Genomic DNA, 24020 nt, shown 5'->3' on the forward strand with positions numbered 1-24020 from the left:
ACAGTTCTTATTGGGACTTGCTAACCTAGTCAATGACTTGACATACCCCATTAATCCAAAATAACGATGTGAAATTGAATGTAAGCTTCAATTTAATATACAGACACAGATAAAATGGACATTTCGGGTTTCCTCTTTATCAATGAAACAGGATGAATGAAACGTTACAGACGAATGAGATAATGTGATAGCGGCATTGTTAACAACATTTATCTGTAATGTTTCATTCATCCTTTTTTGTTGATAAAGGGGAAATCTGAAACGTCCATTAATTTTATCTGTTTTCGTATATTAAAAGGACGCTTACATTCAATTTCATATTGTTATTTATTTCTTCGAGCTATTAATCCTAAAAACTAAGCATTTGAGTGACAAGATGGCATGGCATGGCATTGTATTGGTCTCAATTGCAACTTCAATTGAGAGTCAGTGTGAGGAAAGATAATCTTTCGTTTATTTTTTTTTAACCTTTGTCCCTTGGCAAAGAGACCTTTCTTTTTTTTTAAACCTTTGTCCTTTAGGCAACAGACCCTTCTTTTTTTTTTTAACCTTTGTCCTTTAGGCAACAGACCCTTCTTTTTTTTTTTTTAACCTTTGTCCTTTAGGCAACACACCCTTCTTTTTTCTTTTAACCATTGTCCCTTAGGCAACACACCCTTCTTTTTTCTTTTAACCATTGTCCCTTAGGCAACACACCCTTCTTTTTTCTTTTAACCTTTGTCCCTTAGGCAACACACCCTTCTTTTTTCTTTTAACCATTGTCCCTTAGGCAACACACCCTTCTTTTTTCTTTTAACCATTGTCCCTTAGGCAACACACCCTTCTTTTTTCTTTTAACCATTGTCCCTTAGGCAACACACCCTTCTTTTTTCTTTTAACCTTTGTCCTTTAGGCAACAGACCCTTCTTTTTTTTTTTTTTAACCTTTGTCCTTTAGGCAACACACCCTTCTTTTTTCTTTTAACCATTGTCCCTTAGGCAACACACCTTCTTTTTTCTTTTAACCATTGTCCTTAGGCAACACACCCTTCTTTTTTCTTTTAACCTTTGTCCCTTAGGCAACACACCCTTCTTTTTTCTTTTAACCATTGTCCCTTAGGCAACACACCCTTCTTTTTTCTTTTAACCATTGTCCCTTAGGCAACACACCCTTCTTTTTTCTTTTAACCATTGTCCTTTAGGCAACACACCCTTCTTTTTTCTTTTAACCATTGTCCCTTAGGCAACACACCCTTCTTTTTTCTTTTAACCATTGTCCCTTAGGCAACACACCCTTCTTTTTTCTTTTAACCATTGTCCCTTAGGCAACACACCCTTCTTTTTTCTTTTAACCTTTGTCCCTTAGGCAACACACCCTTCTTTTTTCTTTTAACCATTGTCCCTTAGGCAACACACCCTTCTTTTTTCTTTTAACCATTGTCCCTTAGGCAACACACCCTTCTTTTTTCTTTTAACCATTGTCCTTTAGGCAACAGACCCTTCTTTTTTTTTTTAACCTTTGTCCTTTAGGCAACACACCCTTCTTTTTTCTTTTAACCATTGTCCCTTAGGCAACACACCCTTCTTTTTTTTATTTATTTATTTTATCACACAAATCAAAAGTCTAATTTCATTGAAATCATTTTGGTGTTTGTGAAATTTATGTTAAATTGGTTTCATAAGATAAGAGTGTGGAGTTCAGGCAGATGTAAAAAAAAAAAAAACAATAAAAAACCAAAACAAAACTAGCCAAAATCAAAATAAAACTTGAGTCTTTGTATCGCTCAATATCCACTAAACGTTCTCAAAGTTCTTTACAAGGGATCCCAAAACAACAGCATCACATTACGTGTAGGATGAGATTTGTAAGAAGAGGAAAAGAAGGTCATGCCAAAATTGTCTGCAAATCTCAAATCAAGCTGGATTTCAAATAAAAATCTTTACATTTTGAACAGTATGAAGACTGCTTTTTTTACGAACACATCATGGTCTTCATCATTCTCCTTCTCCACCCCCTCCTCATCATCATTGTCATTGTCATTATTGGTTATCGTTGTCGTCATCATCATCATCATCATCATCATCATCATCATCATCATCATCATCATCATCATCATCATCACTATCATCATGAATGTGATTTTAAAGACAACAAGCAAAAAACCCCAAAAAACTAGAGCATTTATATAGCGCAATATCCACTAAACGTGCTCAAAACGCTTTACAAGGGGCCCCTGACCAACAGCAACACTTAATAGGTAGGACACGACGTGACGCCTGTTAGGCGATATTACAATTTTTTCGGACAGAGACAACGCTGTTTACGGCCACATACTCATTTTACACCTGAGTATGTTAGAGAAAGTGAGTAAAGAGCCTTCTTCAAGGGCTCAACTATGCCCCCACATTTCCCCCCTAATTTAGTTTTTTAAATGTTGACACGTCTGCTTTTTGTCAGAGCCTCATGTATAGTGTAGATGATTTCATCCATTGTTTCAGGTGTTGTTGGTGGTGGACACAAAGCAAGTCAACCTCATCCTGTCTCTCATTGCACAGACCAGGAAAAGCCTTGGAGTTTTCAGCTCTGTTCATTTAGTGGAGCAGCTCGTTCCCTCTTTTCGGGTTTGTTAATTCCTCCACCTCCTCTTCCTCTTCCTTCTTCTTCTTCTGCTTCTTCTTCTTCTTCTTCTTCTTCTTCTTCTTCTTCTTCTTCTTCTTCTTCTTCTTCTTCTTCTTCTTCTTCTTCTTCTTCTTCTTCTTCTTCTTCTTCTCTTCTTCTCTCTTCTTCTTCTTCTTCTTCTTCTTCTTCTTCTTCTTCTTTTTCTGTCTCATTCTTTTTCTCCATGATCATCATCATCATCATCATCATCATCATCATCATCATCATCATCGTCATCGTCATCTTTATCATCATCATCGTCGTCATCATCCCAGGACTCAGACTGATCTGAATCTGAACTAGAACAGACTTTCATGGCACTTTCTTGAAAGGTCTCAACATTATTCAATAAGTTGACTCGAGCAGTATATAAATGAACGGCCTTTGACTTTGGAGAAAGTGGGACAGATTGACCATCAACAGGAGATAGACAAATCTTAATCTGTTATTTCTCCATGCAGGGCTTGACAGAATCTGTGGTCCAGCTAAAGCAACGAGTAGACGTGCGTAAAAATGATCTCTGTAGCACGTCATGTCGTGACCAGCTCTCTTCCTCCATGAATGTGTTACGCAAATCTATTCCCAGCCTCAGCATGGCCATGCAGACGTTTCTCAAGTACCAGAACAATGAAACAGCCAAGGTTTGTGTTTGTTTTGTTTTTGTTTTTGTTTTTAAATTTCTTTTTAAGAAAACAGCAAAGGAGTTTCTATTTTGCTTTATTCTCTTTCCTCTCTTGTGTATTTATTTATTGTTAAAAAATGTCCTTGCTGACAAGCTCTTCTTATTATTCTCCTCCTTCTTCTTCTTCTTCTTCTTCTTCTTCTTCTTCTTCTTCTTCTTCTTCTTCTTCTTCTTCTTCTTCTTTTCAAGCCAATATTTCAGCAAATTGAAGACTAGTATGGCCGTCGAGAGTCTGGTCGGTGGAGAAGAGATTATTTGAAGCTTTCACTGCTTCCCTTGTTATCAGTTCAACTTTTTATTGTATGTTTATTATTTATTTAAAAGAAAACCCCAACTCTGCCCCACCTTCCACTTGCAGGCGAGTAGAGATGCAGTATTAAAACAGATTCATGGTATCTTAGATGAGATCCAGTACCTGATCCACACAGGGGCGTCTTCATCCGGAGGTCGACAGGATGAGATGGCATATTGTTTTGTCACTATGGTGGACAAGGTAAATATATAATCCTTTTAATAATAATAATAATAATAATAATAATAATAATAATAATAATAATAATAATAATAATAATAATAATAATAATAATAATAGTAATAATAATAATAATAATAATATTAATAATAATAATAATAATAATAATAATAATAATAATAATAATAATAATAATAATAATAATAATAATATTAATGATAATAATAATATCAATAACAGCAGCTTCCAACAACATTTTTTTAACGTCAAAAGAAAAAGCATAACAACTTTGATGATTTCAGCGTTTTTATTGCAATTGTCGCTGCTTGAAGTCGGCATAAATTAATAGCAAACATGAAATTGTTAGCATTTTGTTGACATATGGGAAGCCTGAAACATCGGCATCATTTGTCTTCTGTGTAGATTGAATTGAAGCTTCTATTCCTTTTTAGAAATTTTTATTTTTTTGCCACAGATAATGGAATGTCTATCAGAAGACAAAAGACAAGAACTGGGCGAGGACTTTGAGAGTTTATTTGTTTCTTTAATACAACACTGCTTGACTGTGGCCAATTTACACAAGGGGTCTTATAAAGATATCATTGTTACCGCATGTCATAGGGTAAGTCTTACTGTGTCTTACTGAGTCTGTTGTTGCTGCTGAGGTAGAGAAAATCCTTTAAAAAAGTAGATATAGAGAACATCCTTAAAAATTAGATATCAAAATAAAGAAAATCCTTTCAAATTAGATATTGTATTAGAGAAAATCCTTAAAAATTAAATATCAAAATACAGAAAGTTCTTAAAAATTAGAAATATCAAAATAGAGAAAATCCTTAAAAATTAGACATCAAAATCACTTTGGACTTATTCAAACTGGATCATGGTGTTCTTGTGCTGCTGTTGAGGTGAACTACAGGCTCTCTTTGACTATAAAGACCTGAGTTTTGAGTTTGATTTCTCCTTAAGCATCTGAAAGATGAGCCCCCCTATACACTCCTTTAAAAAAAGGGAAGAAAAACTTTCATTTGTATTGATGGACAAGGCTCAATTTGAAAAAAATCAAAAAAGTCTTAAACGTCATTTTCCAAAGATTGAGAGCTGTGGAAGGAATTGACAAGTGATTAGAGAGAGAGAGATGGCCAAGACACCCCAATCAAATTATTAAGAAGCTAAAATCAAAGTCAGCCAGTCATTTTAGAACCAGATTTTGTTGTTTTTATTGAGGTTTTTATTTTTATTTTTATTATTATTATTTTTTCCATACCAGATACTACAAGCCAAATTTCGACTATTGGATTTGCATAGTATGATGGTAGGAAGTCCAAATGTTACCGATATCAGGTAAATACATTCTATGATGGTGGTGTTACTAGTAAAGATCTGAACAAGTGTGTATGGAAGATGCCAGACAAAGCAAGAAAGAAAAATAGAAGAAGAAAAAAGCATCCCAAAAAATCAGTCTACCTTGACTGGGGAATCGAACCTCAGAGCTTCTGATTACCAGTCAGACGTGCTACCATTACACCACAGTGGCTCCTGATGGTTGGGACAATCCTTTAATACTTATATTCTTCATAAGGGCATGTGTTTTACGCTGTGAACCTTCGCTTGCATCTTATACTGGTGCCTGCTCCTTAATTTCCCGTGTTCAATGTATGAGTTGTTTGATGCAAGCAGGAAAAAAATCCTGAATAAAAAAAAACTGACCTTGTGTGTTGTCATATCTTCAGTCTTCAATGGCTTGTATTTACACAAGGCCGACTGCTAATGTTCGGTTACAGTCCAATCAAAACAGGGAGCAGTCACAGATTACTTTGACGAACGAGTGCATTTCAAACTGTTTGGAAAGTTTCCAAGCATTAAACGTCTGTTGTGTCTGATGGCAGGACATTCTAGTCATTTATTATTCGTTGAGAAAAAGCTGTGTTTGTATGTATCTGTGCCTGTAAATGGTATGTATTGTGATGCATTGTATCTATGTGTCGTTTGGGATGATGATAGGTGCTTTTGGGTCGTTGATTCTATGTTTGTCAATCAAGGTGGCAAGTTTATGGCTGATGTGTGAAATTTGACATGCTTGCTTGGTGCATATTTCTCCCAGAGTTGAGTACGACAACCTTTGTGAGACGATTCTTGATGAGGTTTGTGACCTTGAGAAACAGGTGAACATGACCTTGATCCACTTGATTGTAGAGACATTCATAGACACAACAATCCCTCTGGACAGACTGGTCAAAGCAGGACTGGAGTACAATGTGAGTCTGAACAGTTTAACTTTAAAAATATAGTTTTATTTTGCTGATGTGGGGTCCCTCAACTGAGAGGGTACAAGAATAGCCCAATGCCAAGCCAGCGTGTCATAAAAGGCGACTAATGGTGTGTGACTCCCCCTTTTTTGAGTCATCTGGTCCTCCAGGTTGGGGGTTGTCGAAGGGTTAACATCCCTTCCGTAAAACTCAAACCGTTACAGAAATGCAAATGGACAAATCAAAGCCTTTTTTTTTTTTTTTAGCTTGGGTGACTGAAGAGCTTCTGCAATGAAAAAAGTTAGCCCAGGATAGAGAAGGATGGAAACTGTTTTTCTGTGGCGTATACCCTGACCCAGGGTGAAAAAGGCAATGATGCTGATGATGATGATGATGTGGGGGTCACGATAGCTCAGTTGCTAGAGTGCTTGCAAAGGGACAGATATCAATCCCAGTGCAGTCCAAGTTTTGTTTTTTATCTTCTGACCCCCTTCCCCTTTTCTGTTCAGACAACAGCGATTGGGTTTCTGGGTATCTGTCAGATCTGGCATAAAGTATGTCGTGTTAGACTAGCATCCTATCAGAAGGGTAACATACAATTGTAATATAATTAAGATAAAATCTGAATTTAAGTACTTCAAGAAAACAGACTTCATGGGTCTAATAATTCTGATGAATCACTTCTTTTTTTGTTGTTGCTTTTTTTTTTTTTTTTTTTTTTTTTTTTACTGTATGGGAGAGAGATAAAATCTGAATTTAGGTATACTTCAATCTTAGTATAAAGGTAATGACTTAACGCTTGTGACAAAAGCAGTATATTTCTCAATGATTTAGATTTTTTATTTCAATTTTAGAAAAAAAGGAATTTAACATTCTCTGTTATATTATGATTCACTTAGCAGAAGTTTCAACAATTTTATATGAGTAAGGATGACTTTTTTCTCTCTCAAATGATCAGAACAAGCAAGGTCGTCCTTTTTCTGAAGTTCACAGTGATTTGATTCAGTCCTTCTCCGACTATGTAGACAACATTTGCCAGATAGCTCTGTTGGCTGCTGCCAGCTCTGATGATGTGACAAGTAAGTTTGACTCTGATGGTGATTATGTATCAGTTTTCTGGGCGGGGTCTTCTTACCTCCCATGCAAGGGCTGGCGGTCACTTGCTGTGTCTTCTATCCCCCTATATCTGATTTTTGAGTTGCTTTTTGTCTTTATCTTGGAATGGGATTACTTAGTTTTGTCCTGGCCGTGGCTGAGAGGGAAACAGTCAAATGTATAATATATGTTTTTGGAGATGATAATTTTTTCATTGTTATCTCTCCGTTATGTGCTGATGGTTTTATTTTTTGTTGTTGACATATCTTGTAAACATTTGAGTGTATTCCTCTTAGTGGGATCCTGTGCTGGTGTCTGGACAAGACTTTTGTAGGTGATCTCAAACCAAATACACTGACGGTATGCTCTTGGAATATACATATTTTCCCTATTTGAACCATTTCCCCTTTGTCTTTCCTTTTCTTGGCTATTTTAATTGTAATGCTATACTTTTTTGACTATCCTATTTTGTTCCTTTTTACTGGTGGTGATGTGATTGAAATGTGTTGCAAGGGCCGTAAAACCCTTAATAACAAACATGAAATTTATCAATTATCTGCCTATTATTTTGTCATTGTATATATGATAATATATAAGCATTTTGTCTTAGATTGGGGCCCTGGGCTTTCCTTTGTGGGTCGTGGGGATGAACTCTTCTCTCTTTAATCTTTCTATCAATATCTATTGTCCTCTTGAGTATGACTTTTTGTCGTTGTATTAGGAGAAGGTTATTTGGTTTTGCCAAGGCCTTGGCTAGGATATTCTCTGGGAAGAAAAATAGATGCATGAATCTGTGGGACTTACTTACTTCTGCAATGGGGTAATCTTTTGTTTTATGATACATATTATGTAAGTATTTTAACTTTATCCCAATGGGATTGGACAGGGGGGGGGGGGGGGTATGGGGATGTGTGTTTTCTAGATGATTTCAGACTGATAAGTTTCTCTTGGATCTACTTCTGTTTTTCTGATTGAATAAGTTTCCTTTGTCATGCTTTATCTTAGTTGCTTGTTGGTGCACAGATTACTTCTACAGGTAGCTATCAACGATCCATCTTCTTCTCTCTGGTGTTGAAATTTTCTTAAAGTGTTAGATGATAAACTCCTAAAACAAAGTACAAATCTTTTGTCATACCTTACCTTAATCTTAAGTCTGTCAGTTTCAAGCTTTTAGTGATCAGAGTGTGGCTTGTTCCATTCTGCATATTCCTCTCCACTCCTCGCATTCTCTGCCAGGTTCGTATGGTGGGGCGGCCACATTTTCTCTTCCCCTCAGGGACCCCACTCCAAGACTAGTCATCTCCTGTCCTCTCCTCAAAACGTGACCTTTCCAGTTCCATTTTCTCCCCCTCATGTATATGCTGGTCTTTTCCTCTCCCATATATCTCCAGTATTGTGCCATTTGATACATGCTATTGCTATCTAATTTCAGAAAAGGTTTCTTTCGACATAGTAGTAGTAGTAGTAGTAGTAGTAGTAGTAGTAGTAGTAGTAGTAGTAGTAGTAGTAGTAGTAGTAGTAGTAGTAAGCTTCGCAGTCTGAATGACCCTTGCTGAGAATCGTGTGATTCAGTCATGGTTGATGAGTATAGCTGCTCTCTCCATCCATGTTGTTAATTGTTTCCATTGGTCACGATCCTGGGCCAGAGTTTTGAGGCTGTCAAGATCTTGTTGTGACTTTAGAACGGAGGGCACTGTAGTATTTCTTAGTTCTTCTTTTGACATAAAGGCCTTTTAATCTTAAACAATTTTTTTTTTTTTTAGGATCGAGTGCAATCCAATCATCAGTCCAAGATTTGGAGACCCTAGACCCAGACATAGTCCCAGTGGTGGTCACCGTGTCACGCCAGAAATCAGACACTGCATCCATCCGACACTTGCGTCTGCTTGTGAAAAGGTGGCAGTTGGAGACGGGCATCATTGTGAAGACTGTGGACAAGATGATTGACGTCAGGGTTTTTCTGGAAGTCACAGGTAGATAGAATGTGACTCATCAACTCTATATAATGTTATATTTTGGTGAACCAGATGCCAAAAAGTCAATTTTAAGTTCAGATGTTATAAAATATGAAATATGGATAGTTCACGTGTTTCAACTAGCTTACAATGTTCATCCTCCATCCCAATAAATTATAAAATCTGCAATAAATTTGGCCGTAAATACAATTTTTCAGCTTCGAAATCATTCCAACATTATACTGTTTTTAGGCAGTGTGTCACAATGGAGAGAAGAAAAGTGAGTGGAACAGGCACTTTTGTTGATTACAACAAGAAATGAAGTGAGTAGGAAAGTGCCAGAAGACAATAAAGAATAAAAATTTCTTGTTGTTATCAACATAAGTGCCTGCTCCAGTCACTTTTCTGAATTAAAAATTGACCCCAAACCGGAGCATACTCAATGTCTCAATTGTTTCTATGTTACATGTTTGTGTTGAGACTATTGGCTATTAAGCTTAAATGCTGGCCAACTAACTTCGCGGCGGTTGTGAGTGTTGAACCCGTGAACTCAAGAAGTCAGGAAGAGGGCTCTAATAAAGACTAGGGTTAGAGACGATCTTTTTTTGGGATCGTGGATTGCTCATATGTAGAGTCACGCTCCCCCGGTCAGGTGGAGCTGTTGTACCAGTAAGGTCACGGGTTCAAACCCCCATCACTGCGTGAAATTTTTATTCTCTATTGTCTTCTGGCACTTTCCTACTCACTTCATTTCTTGTTGTTATCACAATTGAGAGAATGAATTTTATGTTGAGATAAAGGTGTAGGATATTTTTAAATTGTTGTTGGTAGAAAGACAATGACCAAATGATTTTTGTTTTGGAGAATGGTGAAAAAATAAGAAAACAGTAATAAAGAATTGAGCCTTTGACATGTCATAGTGCTTAAAATAATGGACTGTCTGTCTTCTCAGGGGAATCAGGAACCAAAAGGGTCAATATAAATGGCTGAACTTATGAAAGTTAGATGGCCAAAATATCCGAAATGATGTAAAAATGACATAAAAGTAAAAATGAATCTTTATTTTCCTATCTGGCTGCCATGTGTAGATGTTTTTGTTTAATTAAAATTTCACCTTAACTTGACAATTAGTATAATCTGAGTATATATTGTGTTTGTCTATGAATTTAGTGAATTTTTTTTTTTAATGCCCCCAAAATTGTAATCCTTGTTTGTCCATGCCAAGTTTTTGTAGTTGGGATTCAAAACACCAAAACTAGCAAACTTAATGACCATTTGTATAACATGACATATAGGAAGTTTGGCAGATCAAGTAATAGTGCTAAAAAATGGTTAGTTACTTTTGATGGAGAATTAGAAACTTAAGATGAAATAAATGACTGATCTAAAAAAAAATCTGCTAAACAATTGCTATTTTTTAAAAAAAATTATTCATCACAAACACTCACTGATTAATTTCCTATTTCCACGTATAATTGAGACAGCTTTACTCTGTACATTTATAGATTAGCCTGGACAAAAGATAGCGAATGAAAAAAAAATTATAAAAAAATAATATAAAGAAAACCCCATGTTTGAGTCTCATTGTCATTGTATAAATAAATAAAGTATATATGTTCAAATGTTACCAAAATTTGTTACTCCTCTTCCAGAACAAAAAATGTCCTCTAAGATGAAGCATGTGATGTCTGAGATCCACAACAAACCGGTCCTAAAATCCAAGGTGGACAAAATCCTGGCCTATGCCCTGAGAGCTGGTCAACTGGGATCCAGGGTGGTGGATGGACACACAGACCCGATATACCGCAATGGCTTGATGGTCTTTGTGAGAAAACTCACGGATGGTAAGTTACAATAATTATAATATCAAAGTGTCCAATTAGGTAGCAGGCACTTATTCACTATCCAGCGTCGTCCTCATTGACGTTGGCTGCCCGCACTCTGCGATGACAAAAGTCTGCCCATTCCCTTTCGTCTGCTGACGGTATCATATAATTCTCTTCCATTCATCTCTGTCCATTCTAGGATGTTTTTTTATATAACTAGGTCTAGGTATTCCCCTTCTTCGTTTGCTGTCCATTTTCCCCTGTATCACATTTTCAGCAGGCACTGGTGTAAGATAAAAATCTAAAATGATTTGTATGAAACTGTGGCCGATAAAGCAGAGAGGTAAATACAAAGAACAAAAAAAATTTTTTGAAAGAATCAGCTACCTCGACTGGAGCAATCAAGGCAAATAGATTTTTGAGGATTATTTTTATTCGTTGTATTTTTCTCTGTGATTTGCCTGCCATCGTTTCATACACGTCTTTCCAGATTCTTAATAATGATTATCTAAAGCATACTCCTTACTATTGGACAAAACGTGTTATCTAAAATATACCTCAGATTATTGGACAACAATAATATAATGATTATCTAAAGCATACTCCTTACTATTGGACAAAACGTGTTATCTAAAATATACCTCGGATTATTGGACAATAATAATATAATGATTATCTAAAGCATACTCCTGACTATTGGACAAAACGTGTTATCTAAAATATACCTCGGATTATTGGACAACAATAATATAATGATTACCTAAAGCATACTCCTGACTATTGGACAAAACTTGTTATCTTAAGCACTTCCAAATTATTGGACAAAACGTGTTATCTAAAGCATACCCCAAATTATTGGACAAAACATGTTATCTAAAGCATTTCCCAGACTATTGGACAAGGCACATTAAAATTTTTTTAACTTCAAATATTGATTGAGCTGCCTGACAGACACAGGATGAGAAATAAAACTTGGGAGTTAAAATATTTATAAAAATTGAAATAACTCTCACCAACCCACTCTAATATTTAATTCTCTTGTGTTCATATGAATGGAAAATTAAATAAAATTGTTCGATTTTCAAATATGATGTACTCGAGAGAGTTAAGAGAAGCGAAAAAAAAAAAAAAAAAAAAAGAATAAAAAGGAAAAAAAAAATGATACTAAATTGTCTTTCTTTCTTTTCTACTCATCTTCTCCCTCTAGCTATCAATCTGGCCAGGGCTGCTCTAAACGATGTCCTGACCAACCCCTTGTCCTCCAAACTGTCCGACACGTTGGACAGACGACTCAAACTTCTGCATGGGTCTGTCCTGGGTCTCAGGCAAGGCTTGGATGAGAAGAATCATCCCAATCTAATGAGTCCTGAACGAGGTCACCCTCCTGGCTTACCTCACACGAGAGATTCTAGAGATGGTATTTATCTTTATATATATTTATTTTCTCGCTAACCGTTAAAAAAAGATAGGGAGTTGTTTCATTTTGTTATAGATCAAAATTGGTGGAATTCCTGTCAAGTCATTCGCTAATGACTCAATTACTTAAAAATAGAGGTTCTATAGATGGTAATATACTTTTCATATTTTTCTTTTTCTTGTAAAGAGTCATAGAGCATGAATTGTATTCACTATTAGACCAGTTTCCAGATTAAGATATAGATAGAATGCGCTTGGCCAAGGAGTTCACAACATTGCCATCCGGAAGTATAACAGACCAACACACAAACTCTGTGTAACCATGAACTTTTATAGTCTGGTTAATACAGTTTAGTGAGAACAACTCACAAACGCGGATGGCAAAAACAATAACAAAGACCTGAGTGACGTCATCTTCAAACTATCTATATTGCATCATATTGATAAAATATACAAAAAGATAAATGAAACGGAATAAAATACAAATATTATTTTCAGATTCACGACCTGACATGACCACCAGACCCAAAACCAGACGGTCAGTGGCCAAACTGCCCAAAGCCATGGAGTCTAAACTGTCCACCACCGTTCCACCCAACAAGAACAACACAAGCACCATCACACAATCTAGACCTGGGAATGCTCAGGGAGATGAAGGAAGTGAAGGGATGGTGGCGGGGTCAACATCCATGACCGCTCCGGCAGAGTCCGTTTTAGGGCCAGAGGGCAAGGTTCAGCCAAAGAGGTCAACAGGGGTGGGCAACACATTGTCATGGCCAGTGGATAAGCAGCCCGTAGATGAAACGAAGACAACAATGGTGAAAATGGGTAATGATGGCGGTGCTGATGATAGTAATGATGTCAATGTCCCTGAAACATCTGGCAGGTCATGGCTGAAGCAAGGACAATCGAATATTGAAGGTGAGTTTTTGTCATTGTTGTTGTTACCATTATTTTTATTTATTCATTTTCATCATCATCATCATCATTATCATCATTATTGCTGTGGTTGTCATCAGTATCAGCATTGTCGTTATCATAATCATCATCACCATCATCATTGTTGTTATCATTCTAGTCACTGTAGATGTCATCATAATAATCATCACCATCCTCATCATCATCGTTTTTGTTATCATCAGCATCATTATCATTATCATCACCAACACCTATGACCACCACCAATCTCATTACATCTTTGTGTACACCCCCCCCCCCCCCCCCCCCCAAAAAAAAAAAAAAAAAAAAAAATTACTTCACAAATATTGTCTGTGAAAAGTTGTCAAGTTGACCATTCCATTCTGTCAGTGCTATTCCACAATCCAATCACCTAGGATTGAACCCGACTACTTGGTGGAATGGAATCGCATGGAAAGTACCAGTCACGAGTCTGTCGCCTTATCTAGTAATGGCAAAGAAGAATTTATTCAGATTTTATGCTTTAGAAACAAGAGTAGACTCGCCTTATTATTATTATTATTATTATTATTATTATTATTATTATTATTATTATTATTATTATTATTATTATTATTATTATTATTATTATTATTATTATTAATAATAATATTATTATTATTGTTATTTTTCTTCTTCTTCTTCTTCTTCTTCTTCTTCTTCTTCTTCTTCTTCTTCTTCTTCTTCTTCTTATTATTATTATTATTATTATTATTATTATTATTATTATTATTATTATTATTATTATTATTATTATTATTATTATTATTATTATTATTATGATGATTATTATTATTATTATTATTATTATTATTATTATTATTATTATTATTATTATTATTAATATTGTTATTATTATTATATTATTATTATTATTATTATTATTATTATTATTATTATTATTATTATTATTATTATTATTATTATTATTATTATTATTTTTATTATTATTATTATTATAAAAACATATTTTATCAAAGATTTGAAATTTTCCACCCCTTTGAATAAGACTTTTCTTTTTCTTTTTTTTTACTCTTTATTTTTAGTTAAAGAGGAATTGTCAAACCTTGAGCTGGTCATTAATCGTCTCTTGACGGCTGCCACCTCAGGGGACAGGATGTCAACGGATAGTCTGACCTCTGACATCTTGGGATGGACCAATCACATTGTAGATGCTGGCGACTCTCTCTTGGCTCATTGTGGCCAGATTGCACAAGGGCAGTAAGTCATTTTTGATATTATCCCTGCTCTCTCTCTCTCTCTGTTAATTACACTTTGGCTAGAAGTTTTTACTGGATCTGAACCAATAGCCGACTGACCTCTTGTCAGTCTATTTTTAGAAATTGAAGGTCATCAGTTGTATCAGAAGGCCAAGCCATCTATCTTATTTCCTGGCGGATAAGTAGTCCTTCAGAGCCATTAGGCCCATGGAGCTGGAGTTTATCCTGGTTTCTATAGCCTGAAGCGGATAATAGCAATTGCTTGCTACCCTTTGGATAGGATGCTGGTTTATTGCAAAGTACTTTCTATCAGATCTAACAGACCCCCAAGCTACCCAATCTATGCCAGGTGGACCTGGAGAGGTCAGAATAAATTCTCTTATGTGAGATAATAGCAAATGAAAACCATCTAGTTTCTTTTGTAAATTACTATATGTTATAGGATCTCGAAATAACTTAATAACAAAATGATTAAATACAAACGATAGTAATTTAATGAAACTTGAATGACAATAAAAGAGAAAAGTTTGATCAGAGGTCTTAGCTTGTTGTTGTTATCAGTTCATGATTTGTGAGAGAGAGGAAGACTCCGCTTGCTTCGTCCAAAGCTCCATTCGTCTTTTTCGCTCCCTACAATGTAGATATTTAATTGAAATAAACAAACAAATCATTAATAGATGGCGTTGTAAACAAGTAGCTTTTAGTTGTATTTTAAAAGTTGGAAAGGATGAGGATGATCTAAGAAACTGTGGTAGGGAATTCTAAAACCAAAAACTAGAGGTGTCTAAATGAGTCAATAAATTGGAGAGAAAGATAAAGGGAGTAAATGTGACTCATAAATAAAGGAACAACACAAAACAAACGACGTTTTGGCCTTTGGCCTTTTTTCAAAACGTCATTTGTTTTGTGTTGTTCCCTTATTTATGAGTCACATTTACTCCCTTTATCTTTCTCTCCATAGGGAATTCTAATTTTGAGGAGTGGCAAATTCAAATGATTGAATGCCAACCTTTTGAATTATTTTTGGTTTTACTAACTTTGAACTTATTATCACTCAATCTCAAGGTTCTTGTTGGAGTATATATTGTGTTTGTGCTTTCAGCACATTTAGTGGACAATGCATTATATATAAAAGCTCAAGTTTATAAAACATATATGTCGTGTGTGTTTTTCAGAGAATTGAAGCAGCTAGTTAGAGATATAGACACACTGGTCCCAGCTGTCATACAGTGTTCCAAGTTTTTAGTGTCTGGAGATAAAGACAGGAGAAACGAATTACACGACAAGTCACAGGAGTGGTCTCAAAAGGTGATAGGTCAAATTTACATTGATGGGAAATTTCTCATCTTTTCAGTTCACAATTTACAGGACATGTTGATTCTATTGATAGAGTATCTGACCATATTTACTGACCTGCCTCTTACATATATACATTTTGCGTTGATATATTTTTAAAAATTCTTTTTTTTGTTGTAATTTTTTTTTCATGTATATATCGATTTTTTGTTTATTGCTTGTGGCAGGTTTGCATAAATGAGAATTTGAAGTGAAGTTAAGAAAATGTGTCAAAACAGCTCAATTGCTTTTATTTTTTAAAAAACTTTTTTCTTTTTCTTTCTATTAGCTAAACAAGGCCAGAATCATAGTAGACGTGGCATCAGACAAGTGGTTGTTACTTACCCATGCCCTCACACAGGCCATCAACACTGATGACACAGAACAAGGAAAAACTGTTGTAGGTCTATTTTATATTATAATCATAATGACTTTCTTACTATTTTATCCTCTTGGTGCCTCATATGTACATGAAGCAGCGCAGTAGATCTCCAACCATCACGGTTTGCTGCTATCTTTGACTTCTGTCCCTGTATCCACCCCATCCTTGCTTTCACATCGGTGCTCCTAGGTACTTCACCACCTCTCCTCCGTGCTCCTTGTGGGGTCTTTCTGAGGGCAACCCTTGGTGTGGGGGTCTTGCAGGGCAGCCAACTGTACGGCAAAAAGCATATTTGTATGGCTTTTTAACCTTTGTAAGATTGTATGCTTTTTCTCTCATATTGTACAAATAAACAATTAATAGATTTTACAAAGTTCAAAATTTTGCCTATCTGAAAATAATAATAATAATTATAATAACAATAATAAATATGGCTGCACGGTCTCTATGGACCTGTCTGAAAAGGTGTGTGTTAAATTGAAAAGGTGTGTGTTAAATTGAAAAGGTGTGTGTTAAATTGAAAAGGTGTGTGTTAAATTGAAAAGGTGTGTGTTAAATTGAAAAGGTGTGTGTTAAATTGAAAAGGTGTGTGTTAAATTGAAAAGGTGTGTGTTAAATTGAAAAGGTGTGTGTTAAATTGTACCATCATAAAATCAATCCCGGAAGATCAACCTGACCCGACGAGTAGTCGGGGTAGGCTGATCTTTTAGAATTTTATTTTTTTGTATATTTCTTTCTGCTTTGTCTTACATTTCTTCAAACACACCTTTTCAGATTTTTATCATACACCAGTGCCTGCTCCCTAATTTGTTAATTCTTGAATGACATTAGCTTTCCTGACTCTGGGTGGGGGTTGCACATATGAAATCGAAGTTTGACTTGGAGAGATTCAGACATTGTCTTCTCAAAACTATGAGAGAAGCTGCCAGGCTTCTGACCTGCAAGAGGAGGCACTGAGTTGCTGGAAACAGACTAAGGTCTAGAACCTGTCTATCAGTGGCCACCCTACATCAGTGGAGACTTTCTACCTGTCCCACATATACACTTTGTGGCAAAGAACTTGAAATCACAGAGCATCTGGTTGAGCTTTGTGACGAGGCTGCCGGACAGGGTCTAGGACCCTACACAACAGCTGTAACAAGTTTGTCGTCTGAATTGGGCAGGGTTTGGGACCCTACACAACAGCTGTAACAAGTTTGTCGTCTGAATTGGGCATCATAATATTATGATTACTATAGGGGCAGCGTGGCTCAGTTGTACGGTCTTTGCTTCGTACCTGATAGGTACTGAGTTCGATCACCCACCGCTGCGCTGTGTGGCCTTGAGCAAGTCACCTCGCCCTAGCTCGATTTGCAGCACTGCACTGCAGCTGACGCCTGGGTTATTCCAGTCTTCCCTTGGAATAGACCCTAGAGACATATTTCCCCTATGGGATGAATAAAGGGAATTTTTATTATTTTATTTTTATTTTATTTATTATAGTGTGAGACCATTAGAAACTGCTGCCAGATGATTAGATTTGACAAAATAAAAATTTCCAACTCTCCTCCTCTTTTCCAGCTTGACTCCATTTCTCAGGCCCAGCATGAAATGAGTTGTCTGCTACTCAAGGCACGGTTCCTGTCAGGTCAGTGGGTGGAGAAAGGTGTGGATACCATTGATTACCTCACAGATTGTCACAAAGATATAGAAAACCTGTCGGTCACTATCTCCACATCCGTGCAAGTTGCAGATGTTTACAGTGAGTATTGCCTTCATCATTTATCAACAAAATTGTGTCAACTCCCAGTTTTTCCCTTTAGATTTTTCCATCTTTTTAAAAAGGGTTTTAAATTAAATATCAGGATGTCAAAAATCCCGTTTTGTTTTTTCCTTGATAATTCCTCTTGATGATTTTACATAATTTATAAATATGAACATTTGAATAGCGCATTTACACAGATTAAACATGCTCAATGCGCATCGCAATGTTTCATTTATTCCCAAAGCTGGCCTTATGAAACCATATTGCATTATTTAGTACTATTTACACACGAAATGTGACTAATGGATAGGTTTTAAGTTGTGCTTTTGGCATATTTCTAAAGGACTCGAGTATAAATATTTACAATTCTTAATGTCTTATTGTTTTGGTGAACTTCCTAAAAGAAAATTGATTTTTTGGTCCTGGGTTTGAGCCTTGCTCGGCGCATAGTTGAGCCCTTGCAAAAGTCTCTTTACTCATATTCTCTCACCGTACTCAGGTGTAAAACAAGTCCCTGGCCGTTAACAGCGTTGTCTCTGCCCGAAAAAAATTGTTATATTGCCTGACAGGTGTCATGTCATGTCCTACATGTTAAGTGTTGCTGTTGGCCAGGGACCCCTTGTAAAGCGCTTTGAGCACGTTTAGTGGATATTGCGCTATATAAAAACTCAATTTTTAAAATTTTAATTTTTTGTTTTTTCTCTTCACTTTTTAATTTAACTTGAGCATATTTTCCCTTTTTAGCCTCCAGAACGGCAAGCGAAAGATGGCAGTTTGCCCAGGTGAGTCGTGACTGGTCTGTCTTGATGACTTGCATTGTGTCGGAGATGGACCGGATGTCGGATGCCATGGAGACTTTGGGAAGAGAGAAATTCCCCAGACTTCGGTGCAAGGCAGCAGAGAGAGAGTCCAGGCTGGCTGGTGTGTTGGAGGAAGAGACAAATGCGTTGTTGGAGTTGGTGGATTGTGTTGTAATTAGGTGAAGATAAATCCTTGCCACTTATACAGATTTCTTGAATTTATATATATATATATATATATATAAGATGCGAGAAAAAAAAAGTGAAAAAAGTATGACGCTGTTTCAATGCAATAAAGAAAATCAGAAACATTCGAAATTTATTGAGCAATAAGAACAAGTTAATACTTGCTAAGTCTGATTAAAAACTCATGATTGGTTAAGAAATCATGCCGGTTATACCAAAGTCGTATCAAAATATATCAAAATTACGATATCAAAAGTTCTCAAACTTGCGTCTTGTTTTTAGCAGTGTTGTGTGACGAGTGTAGAAAGTTACGCCATTGGGATAGATTCTATAATAAGTTTTTCTTCTAACAATGCTTATATAATTTTCAATACGATGCAGAAATCATATGTGATTTATTTCTAAAGATGAAATGGTCTCCAATGAGTCTTGACGTAAATCCAATGGACTACAGCATCAATAGGACAATGATGTCTAACTGTGTATATAAGAGTCGTCGTTTTACACAGAAGCAGAGATAAAAGAGTGAATTCAAATTGCATGGACTCTAGTCATTATCTAAGACATCTTGCATGGTGACTTGTTTGAACTATTAAAAACTGGGTGGGGATCCTGACCTCCCATAGTGGGCAGGGAGGTACATACTGTGTCTTCTATCCCCTTATATCTGTTTTCCAACATGCTTTCTGTCCTTGTCTTGGAATGAGGTTACTTGGTTTTGTCCTGGCCCTGGTTGGAGTCCTGGCTGGGAGGGAAACAGTCAAATGCATAGTTATTGTTTTGGGAGATGATATTTTTTTCCTTGTAAATCATCTCTCTGTTATGTATTATTATATTTGTCATTTTTAATGTATAGTGTAAGCATTTGAGTGTGTTCCTCTTTGTTGGATTTTGTGCTTGTGTCCAGATGAGACTTATAGGTGATCTCAAACTAAGTACATGATAGTGTGCTCTTGGAATCTACATCTGATCCCTATTTGTTCCTAGTTCCCCTTTGTCTTACTTTTTCTTGGGTGCTTTAATTGTAATTCTAGAACTTTTTACTATCCCATTTTCTTCCTTTTTACTGGCGCTGATATGACCTTAATGTGTTGCAAGCGCCGTAAAACCCTTAAAAACAAAAAAACATTAACTATTAAAAACACAAATCTGTACACAAGTCAAATTGAATTAGAAGTTGTGAACTGTAAAAAGTATTAGCAAAATGAGTATAATAGTTTCAAAATACTTTACATGGGTTGTGTTGCTCATTTTGGAAGCTGCTACATTCATTCATTTTGTGTGGCTATGTGGTCAAGTGGTATGACACTTGTCTTTGGACTGGAATGTCCGAGCAAAGCATAGGTGAGTCCTTGGAAAAGTCTCTCTACTCACATTCTCTCATCATACTCAGGTGTAAAATGAGTATCTGACCATAAGCAGCATTGTCTCTGTCAGAGAATGAAATTGTAGTATCACCTAACAGGCATCATATTTCGTCTTACATGTTAAGCGTTGCCCTTGGCTAAGGACCCCTTATAAAGCGCTTTTAGCATGTTTAGTGGATATTGTGCTGTATAAATGCTCCATTTAAATAAATAAATCATTGTATACTTTTACATATCCAAATAATATATGAATGCTCATTCCACTACAGCTTACTACGTAATGGACCTGTCATCTATGTCAATGAAATATTATGCATCTACGGGTTCTTTTATACCAAATTCAGAATTTTTTAAACCATAAATTTTGAATATAACCATGACGTGTGAAGATATGGAAAATATACTCACAAGTTAATCCAAACCAACATTCACAAGACCTACTCAAAAACATTCAACTATTCATTATGTGAGATTATTATATTATTATTATTATTATTAATTATTATTATTATTATTATTATTATTATTATTATTATTATTATTTTTTTTTATTTTTTATTTTTTTTATTTATTTTTTTTTTAAATATCGTGCCAGTATCCACAAACAGTGCTCAGAGGTGCTTTACAATAGTATTTAGTATCACACATGTTCATTCATTCGACTACAAAATCACTACAACAGTCACACATATATATCTTGTTCGAATTCACATAGAATCACGATAAGCAGAATGAAAAATATTGGTTTTTAAATGCCGTTTGAAGACTGGTAGACTTTCACATTGTCGAGTTTTAGGTGGTAAAGAATTCCAGATGATTGGAGCTGAAAATGCAAAACCACGCTCAGCAAACTTTGTTCTTGGGATGTTTTTCTCCATGAGCAATGAACTACTGGATCGCAGAGATTGAGTTGGTTTATATTCCCCGACAAGGTATTCAGGTGATGGGGGCAAAACCTTGCAAATCATACTAAGATAGGCTTCTTGCTGGGTTGAAAAAACTTTTTAACTTTTAGATAAGATACAGATTTTCATGTATGTTAGTTATTGAAATGTATGTTTATCTATAATAATGATATAATCTTTCCATCCAGTGACCCATACAGATTTTCATGTATGTTAGTTATTGAAATGTATGTTTATCTATAATAATGATATAATCTTTCCATCCAGTGACCCATACAGATTTTCATGTATATTAGTTATTGAAATGTATGTTTATCTATAATAATATGATCTTTCCATCCAGTGACCCATACAGATTTTCATGTATGTTAGTTATTGAAATGTATGTTTATCTATAATAATGATATAATCTTTCCATCCAGTGACCCATACAGATTTTCATGTATGTTAGCTATTGAAATGTATGTTTATCTATAATAATGATATGATCTTTCCATCCAGTGACCCATACAGATTTTCATGTATGCTAGTTATTGAAATGTATGTTTATCTATAATAATATGATCTTTCCATCCAGTGACCCATACAGATTTTCATGTATGTTAGTTATTGAAATGTATGTTTATCTATAATAATGATATGATCTTTCCATCCAGTGACCCATACAGATTTTCATGTATGTTAGTTATTGAAATGTATGTTTATCTATAATAATGATATGATCTTTCCATCCAGTGACCCATACAGATTTTCATGTATGTTAGTTATTGAAATGTATGTTTATCTATAATAATGATATAATCTTTCCATCCAGTGACCCATACAGATTTTCATGTATGTTAGTTATTGAAATGTATGTTTATCTATAATAATGATATAATCTTTCCATCCAGTGACCCATACAGATTTTCATGTATGTTAGTTATTGAAATGGATGTTTATCTATAATAATGATATGATCTTTCCATCCAGTGACCCATACAGATTTTCATGTATGTTAGTTATTGAAATGTATGTTTATCTATAATAATGATATAATCTTTCCATCCAGTGACCCATACAGATTTTCATGTATGTTAGTTATTGAAATGTATGTTTATCTATAATAATGATATGATCTTTCCATCCAGTGACCCATACAGATTTTCATGTATGTTAGTTATTGAAATGTATGTTTATCTATAATAATGATATAATCTTTCCATCCAGTGACCCATACAGATTTTCATGTATGTTAGTTATTGAAATGTATGTTTATCTATAATAATGATATAATCTTTCCATCCAGTGACCCATACAGATTTTCATGTATGTTAGTTATTGAAATGGATGTTTATCTATAATAATGATATAATCTTTCCATCCAGTGACCCATACAGATTTTCATGTATGTTAGTTATTGAAATGTATGTTTATCTATAATAATGATATGATCTTTCCATCCAGTGACCCATACAGATTTTCATGTATGTTAGTTATTGAAATGTATGTTTATCTATAATAATGATATGATCTTTCCATCCAGTGACCCATACAGATTTTCATGTATATTAGTTATTGAAATGTATGTTTATCTATAATAATATGATCTTTCCATCCAGTGACCCATACAGATTTTCATGTATGTTAGTTATTGAAACGTATGTTTATCTATAATAATGATATAATCTTTCCATCCAGTGACCCATACAGATTTTCATGTATGCTAGTTATTGAAATGTATGTTTATCTATAATAATGATATAATCTTTCCATCCAGTGACCCATACAGATTTTCATGTATGTTAGTTATTGAAATGTATGTTTATCTATAATGATATAATCTTTCCATCCAGTGACCCATACAGATTTTCATGTATGTTAGTTATTGAAATGTATGTTTATCTATAATAATGATATAATCTTTCCATCCAGTGACCCATACAGATTTTCATGTATGTTAGTTATTGAAATGTATGTTTATCTATAATAATGATATAATCTTTCCATCCAGTGACCCATACAGATTTTCATGTATGTTAGTTATTGAAATGTATGTTTATCTATAATAATGATATAATCTTTCCATCCAGTGACCCATACAGATTTTCATGTATGCTAGTTATTGAAATGTATGTTTATCTATAATAATGATATGATCTTTCCATGCAGTGACCCATCGGTGAAATCAAGGAGTGAGGAGTTGGTGGCAGAGTTGAACGAGGCCCTGTCTGACGTGGTAGCTGTTGCCAGGCAACCAGTGGTTTCCAGTAAGATACCCAATCACACGATGTTCTGTCGTCTGAGGATTGGTCTGGCCAGGAATCGGTGGATTGAAAAGGTGATGGTGTAAATAAAATAAATAAAAATAAAATTCTCTTTGTTCATCCCATAGGGGAAATTTGTCTCTAGGGTCTATTCCAAGGGAAAACTGGAATAACTCAGGTGTCAGCTGCAATGCAGTGCCCCAAATTGAGCTAGGGCGAGGTGACTTGCTCAAGGCCACACAGCGCAGCGGCGGGCGATCAAACTCTGTACCTTTCGGGTACGAAGCAAAGACCGTATCGCTGAGCCACGCTGCCCCCATTGTGACTATTTGATTGATATCACTGTCATGATTTCTATAAAAACTACCATCATTATTATCATCAACATTATCATCATCAACAACATAATCATCATCAACATCATCATCAACATCATCATCATCATCATTATAGAACTGCCAACTCCCATTTTTATTCCCTCAGGATTTTTCCGTTTTCTTCGGGTCTGAAATGAAATAAATCCAGACAGGATTCCCAAAATCCTCC

General features: G+C 35.3%; 1 protein-coding gene across 1 annotated transcript in view; it reads left to right on the forward strand.

Moving 5' to 3' along the window:
• The window catches only part of LOC144959823 (uncharacterized), a 60453-nt gene that overhangs the window by 24495 nt on the left and 11938 nt on the right, over window positions 1-24020 (forward strand). Inside the window, exons 4-20 of the mRNA XM_078892602.1 lie at window positions 2478-2600; window positions 3099-3278; window positions 3678-3812; window positions 4267-4413; window positions 5062-5135; window positions 5896-6049; window positions 6999-7119; window positions 8899-9108; window positions 10743-10934; window positions 12124-12333; window positions 12831-13253; window positions 14336-14510; window positions 15685-15817; window positions 16134-16244; window positions 17787-17967; window positions 18715-18949; window positions 23380-23548. Coding sequence (XP_078748728.1) covers window positions 2478-2600; window positions 3099-3278; window positions 3678-3812; window positions 4267-4413; window positions 5062-5135; window positions 5896-6049; window positions 6999-7119; window positions 8899-9108; window positions 10743-10934; window positions 12124-12333; window positions 12831-13253; window positions 14336-14510; window positions 15685-15817; window positions 16134-16244; window positions 17787-17967; window positions 18715-18949; window positions 23380-23548 — 2973 coding nt within the window. The remainder of the gene's footprint in view (window positions 1-2477; window positions 2601-3098; window positions 3279-3677; window positions 3813-4266; window positions 4414-5061; window positions 5136-5895; window positions 6050-6998; window positions 7120-8898; window positions 9109-10742; window positions 10935-12123; window positions 12334-12830; window positions 13254-14335; window positions 14511-15684; window positions 15818-16133; window positions 16245-17786; window positions 17968-18714; window positions 18950-23379; window positions 23549-24020) is intronic.

The sequence above is a fragment of the Berghia stephanieae genome, chromosome 14, assembly GCF_034508935.2.
Source record: "Berghia stephanieae isolate SIO BIC M18660-M18661 chromosome 14, UCSD_Bste_1.3, whole genome shotgun sequence".
Classification (NCBI taxonomy): domain Eukaryota; kingdom Metazoa; phylum Mollusca; class Gastropoda; order Nudibranchia; family Aeolidiidae; genus Berghia; species Berghia stephanieae.